This window comes from Epinephelus moara, chromosome 6, assembly GCF_006386435.1.
Source record: "Epinephelus moara isolate mb chromosome 6, YSFRI_EMoa_1.0, whole genome shotgun sequence".
Taxonomy (NCBI): domain Eukaryota; kingdom Metazoa; phylum Chordata; class Actinopteri; order Perciformes; family Serranidae; genus Epinephelus; species Epinephelus moara.
In genome coordinates this window covers 42,591,867-42,596,956 of record NC_065511.1, presented here as the reverse complement: position 1 = coordinate 42,596,956, position 5,090 = coordinate 42,591,867, and the positions used below count along the sequence as shown (strand labels likewise).

The following is a 5,090-nucleotide window of genomic DNA, read 5'->3' as shown; positions in this document are numbered from 1 at the left end:
ATCTCAAAAACTGAATTTTTGACAGCATTTTGAATTTTGCTCTAATGTGAACAATTGGAGTCAATGTAAAAATGGCAATTTTAAACATCAGTTTTTCACTTATGGAGCAAATCAATCATTGTTACAAACAAATTACCAACATCTCCATGCTGTCTAGATGCAATATGTGTATTTTCAGATTTTTGTTTTGATAACTGAATTTTTTACAGTGTTTTGAAATCTGCTTTTCCATGCATGGACGGCTGCTAAACCTGCACGTCTGGCTTAGACAGTTTGTAAAGCTACACATGAATTGTCACTGACTAATTAGCTCAGTGAGATAGAAACTGATTCTTAGTCTCAGAGGTTGTGAGTTCAAGCCTCAGCTGATGCAAAAGGCAGATTGTGTTGCTAAATTCCTAAATGTCTTCCAGTTCTTCTGCTTGTTGCTCAGAATTGCCTAAAAATGCCCGGACCCGACCCATGACTGCACAGCAGCTATAATTACTTTTACTTTTGGTACTTTGAGTATATTTTGAGCCTCATAATTTTGTTCTTAAGTGATGTTTTATATGGAGGACTTTTACTTATAAAATAAGTCTATGCTGTGGTATTAATATTTTTACTAAAGTAAAAGAGTCTTTCTCCCATCACTGATGTCAGAGGACCAAACACAGACACATTAAAGAGCCTTTCTTTCAGCCCGTCCTGCTGAAGAACAGAAGCTGAGAGTTAAAGAACAGAAGCTGAGAGTAAACAGCCGTCTGGACAGAGGTGTGAGGAAGGTGTGCAGCTCAGAGACAGACAACAGGTGTAAACACAGACGCAGATTAAAGGAGCAGAGAAAAGAGCCAGGAGCTATGTGTCTCTTTTGTCTCTCTTTCATCTCTTTAGAAAGACACAGATGTAGTCTCTCATGCTGCCTTGTGGTTTGTAATTTGTACTCAGTTGTACATGTCGTTTAATAAAATGCTTCAAGACTTGTTGCCTCTCCTCCTCTCACCTCGTTCAGTACTGTCCTGTCTCACCTGTACGACTTGTTGTCCTGTCTGATAATGGAGTACATGAAGCAAAGCTCTCGATTAAGCGATCTACAAGACCATCATTTGTCTAAAAAACTAAGTGCTCAGAGATTTACAGAACAGATGCACAATATTGGAATATATGCTGATATGTAACAGCTAATTTGGCTGATAACTAACATCAATATATCAAACTGCTGACACAACCAAACAACAAACAACCACATCATAACAAAAACGTAGCCTGGTAAAAACTGCGGATGAATACGATTTGCCGTCTAAATGATTTAACGTCCGCCCCGTCGCTAGTCGGCACCAGAAATATTAGTCGGTTAAACCAATTAGTGTTTTATTCATGCACAAGGCTGCTTAACTGTCATGCAGCCGCCCGCCACTAGTGGGTGCTACAGAGCCGTCAGACAGCAGTCCCCCTCCCTGCGGTAATGCTCCAGTAGACGAGTTTTAAACTGGAGAGATGTCCTCTCACAAACCAGCGCGGTTTGGCATTACTTCAATGTAGAAAATGAATTCAGCAGCAATGAATCTTTTTTGAGACGTTATATTATTTGTTAACTTTAAGAGTTGTTGTCAGATAATGTGCAGGTTCACATTCATACTGCACGCAGCAACATGCCTCTTAATTATAATCTACATGTTGTTTTATTAACTTTAAAGTGAAGTGTATCATTTCTGTCAGATAATGTGCAGGGTTCAATGTGCCCCACATTTCAGAGGCAACTTATTTATTTTAGATGTTATTTTAGTGGTTAACTTTTGACTGAGTTACATGTTCACATTCATACTGCACGGCACAAAGTGTCTCGTACTTCAGCAGCATTTAAAATCCAACATGGCTGTTGAAGATTGTGATTAAAGGCTTCAAAGAGCTCTGAATGCACACAGTGTTTTGGGCCAATGTTTTAAATACTTAATAAATTGTGCTAAATGTTGACTGTTTTCTGAGTGTTTTCCTTTTTAGACCAGTCGACCAGTGTTTATTAAAATTTTAGTTTAGTCGCCAGGAACATCCCTAGTTTTTAATATGATCCATCATAATTCATCTCTAATATCTATTTTACAGTGCTGTGAAAACATCGACACATTTCTCCTTCAAACAGCTGAATTATTCAAGTTTCATTATGAGAAAGTTATTAATGACCTTCGTCTCATTTATACTGAATAGAGCTTGAACGCTTCACAGCGTGAATCAATGCAACCTGCTGCTCGGAGGGAACAATCACCAGCTGCTGATTTATACATGGATCTGTGAGGAGGGGGCCCAGAAGAAAAGGCCTCTGTATTATTCAGTAGGCTCTGATATGTAGTTACGTTGCTGTGTCCTCACGTCATATTTTCAAATATCAGTAGTGATAGTTAAAAAATAGTAAAAGATAAACTTCCCTTATTTGGTGGAGTTAGTGAGATTTTTATAGCAGCGGCGCCGATCATTTAGCAGTGAGACGGCGCCCTGTTGAATTCATAAAGGGGAAATACTGCCAGTGAATATGTGGTGGTGTAAACAGAGATTTAAATATCCACAGCTCATTTCATGCTCCAACACTTGCATGTCTGTGTGTGTGTGTGTGTGTGTGTGTGTGTGTGTGTGTGTGTGTGTGTGCAGCTGGTGATCAGAGTTTGGTAAAAGTCCAAAACTGCCGACAGCAGGAACAATCTGCTGAGCTAACACTCCAAATATAAACTGGTTCTCTCTGTTTAATATGGACTCATCATTAACCGCCGGCACGCTTCTATTTATGATTCACTTTTAGGAGTTTCTGTTGTGAGGGGGGGGGCTTTGAACGCAGCACAGGAGTCCCTGAACACACACACACACACACACACACACACACATATATAAACACACATGTATGCTCTGTGAGATTTCAAACAAATATTGAGAGAGTCCCATGAGCCTTTGCAGCAGCAGGAGGAATCTCACCGATTTTAACGAGGTTTCGCTTCAGGAAGACGTTCTTGGCCTTCAGATCTCGGTGGAGGATTCGCCTGCAGAGAGCAGCGCAGCATCAAGACAACAGGACAAAAGCCAATCACATTCATTTATCAGTCCCACAGTTTAGCGATGGACTGCACATGTGACAGGCAGAGGCTGACCCTGTCTGGTCCCAGTTCATTTCATCTATTGACTAGTTGACCTTTGACCTGCAGCCGTCCGCTGTGACGCTGCGAGCTTCCTAATGGAGCTCATTACACTAATTATCCAGAAAATGTTAAATATGCACGAGAGCAGAAAGAAGAGGAGGAAAAAAGAAAAAAAGAACATGCACTCAAGGAGGCAGTGGGAGAAATGCATGTTGCCATGGCAACCGTATCCCCCACCTGTCATGCATGTAGTGAAGGCCGAGCAGCAGCTGGACGAGCCAATCGACGACCTGGATTTCTGGGAGGCTCCGCCCGGCGCATCTCACCTCCTCCAGCTTACAGTCCAGATCCCGATCCTGACAGAGGGAGAGACAGGAGGCAGGCTGAAGTTAACACACATGACGTGGGTCAGAAACATGTGAAGAGTTTCATATTCATCTGATGAACAGTCACAGAGTCCAGAGGAGGAGGAAGGTGTCGTTTCTTCTGATGACACAGAAACACTAAAGAGGATCTGTTTTATTTTTTACTATGTTTTTATTCATCTTCAGTCAAGTCTGCTCTATTTATACAGCAAGGAATCTGTGTGTGTGTGTGTGTGTGTGTGTGTGTGTGTGTGTCCGCATATCTCAAGAAACATTTGAACACACGACACATTTAATATCAATAAACTCTGAATATACAAGTGAACAGCAGTCTCGGAGCTTCAGGGCTCTGATTCACTTTTACTGCTGGTTGTTGGTAACAGTAAGTGGACTTGCACTTGTACAGCGCCTTTTTAGTTTTGCGACAGCCATCAGGAGCATTATGGGGTTCAGTATCTTACTCAACATGCGGACTGGATCCGCTGATCCTCCGATTAGTGGACGACCTGCTCTACATCCTGAGCCACAGCTGCCCGATAAACATATGAACAACCGAACCCTTCTTCACTCTCCCAGAATCAACGAACAGCAGCAGATAGCTCACAGGAACAACGCCACTCCATCACTGCAACTCAAACTGTGTCAGTTTGCCGTACTGATATATAACACTAAAAACATTAAAATATCTCCACTAATTTAACCCATGCCTAACTTAACAGTAAATTTGAGGTGTTTCTGACAGCAACTAGCCACGACTTAAAGGAAAACTTCACTCACACGTTGACGATTAGTCATGTTGTGTTATCTTGAATTTGTGAAGAAAACCTTGTTTTTCTCACATGCCTCTACAGAAAACAGTGAACATACTGGTTTATTGATTAATTGAGGACCACATGTTACAATAGCAAACTATATCAAAACATCCAAACTCTCACAACTCATGCAGAACAAACAAAAACCTGTCTGTCTTTGAAGAGAGCAGATGAGTTTCTCTTTCAGTTCAGTGTTAAACACAAATGTTTTAGTTAAAAAGGGGTCTGCCCATTGGTCCGACCATATTAAATCCATTGTTCCGAAGTCCCGTTGTTCCGAAATCATCATGATGCCCTGTGGTAAAGGTCTGGTTAGGTTTAGGCACAAAAACCACTTGGTTATTGTCAGGAAAAGATCATGGTGTGGGTTAAAATGAAAAAGAAAGTGACAAACACATAAGCTGTGAGCCTGCTTCACTTCAAGCTTTGGTGTGGGAATAAAGCACGTGAGCAGCAATACATCGTGTGCGACAAATCCTGATTTCTCCTGCTTCGCCTCAAGCCTTTCCCAGCTGACCCAGAGCCGTCGCGGCGCACCATCAAGGCAGAAATACGCCCGCCGGGAGCCGTTGAGCACCGCGGAGAGCTCCCCACACAACCCGGCCCCCAGAGTTAAATGGAAATTTCGGTTTATTTCAACCTGTCTCCTATCGTCCTAAATTTGTTTCAAGTGACTAGTGACATAAAAATAATAGTTAGCATGTTAGCCGTTAGCCTAGATACAGCCGGGGCGCATAGTAGCGTCAGACCTGTTAAAACGTAAGTGAACGGGCAACCTTCAAGTGCAAAGTTAGTCCACTAAACAAGCTTTT

The 5,090-nt window shown here is 41.9% G+C and overlaps 1 protein-coding gene across 2 annotated transcripts in view; it reads right to left on the bottom strand.

The window, feature by feature from the left end:
* Positions 1-5,090, bottom strand: part of nek11 (NIMA-related kinase 11) — a 110,116-nt gene that overhangs the window by 73,581 nt on the left and 31,445 nt on the right. For both annotated transcript variants that reach the window (XM_050046342.1, XM_050046343.1), the window contains exons 4-5: positions 3,339-3,457; positions 2,941-3,005 (exon numbers count right to left, since the gene is read on the bottom strand). In XM_050046342.1, coding sequence (XP_049902299.1) covers positions 2,941-3,005; positions 3,339-3,457 — 184 coding nt within the window. The remainder of the gene's footprint in view (positions 1-2,940; positions 3,006-3,338; positions 3,458-5,090) is intronic.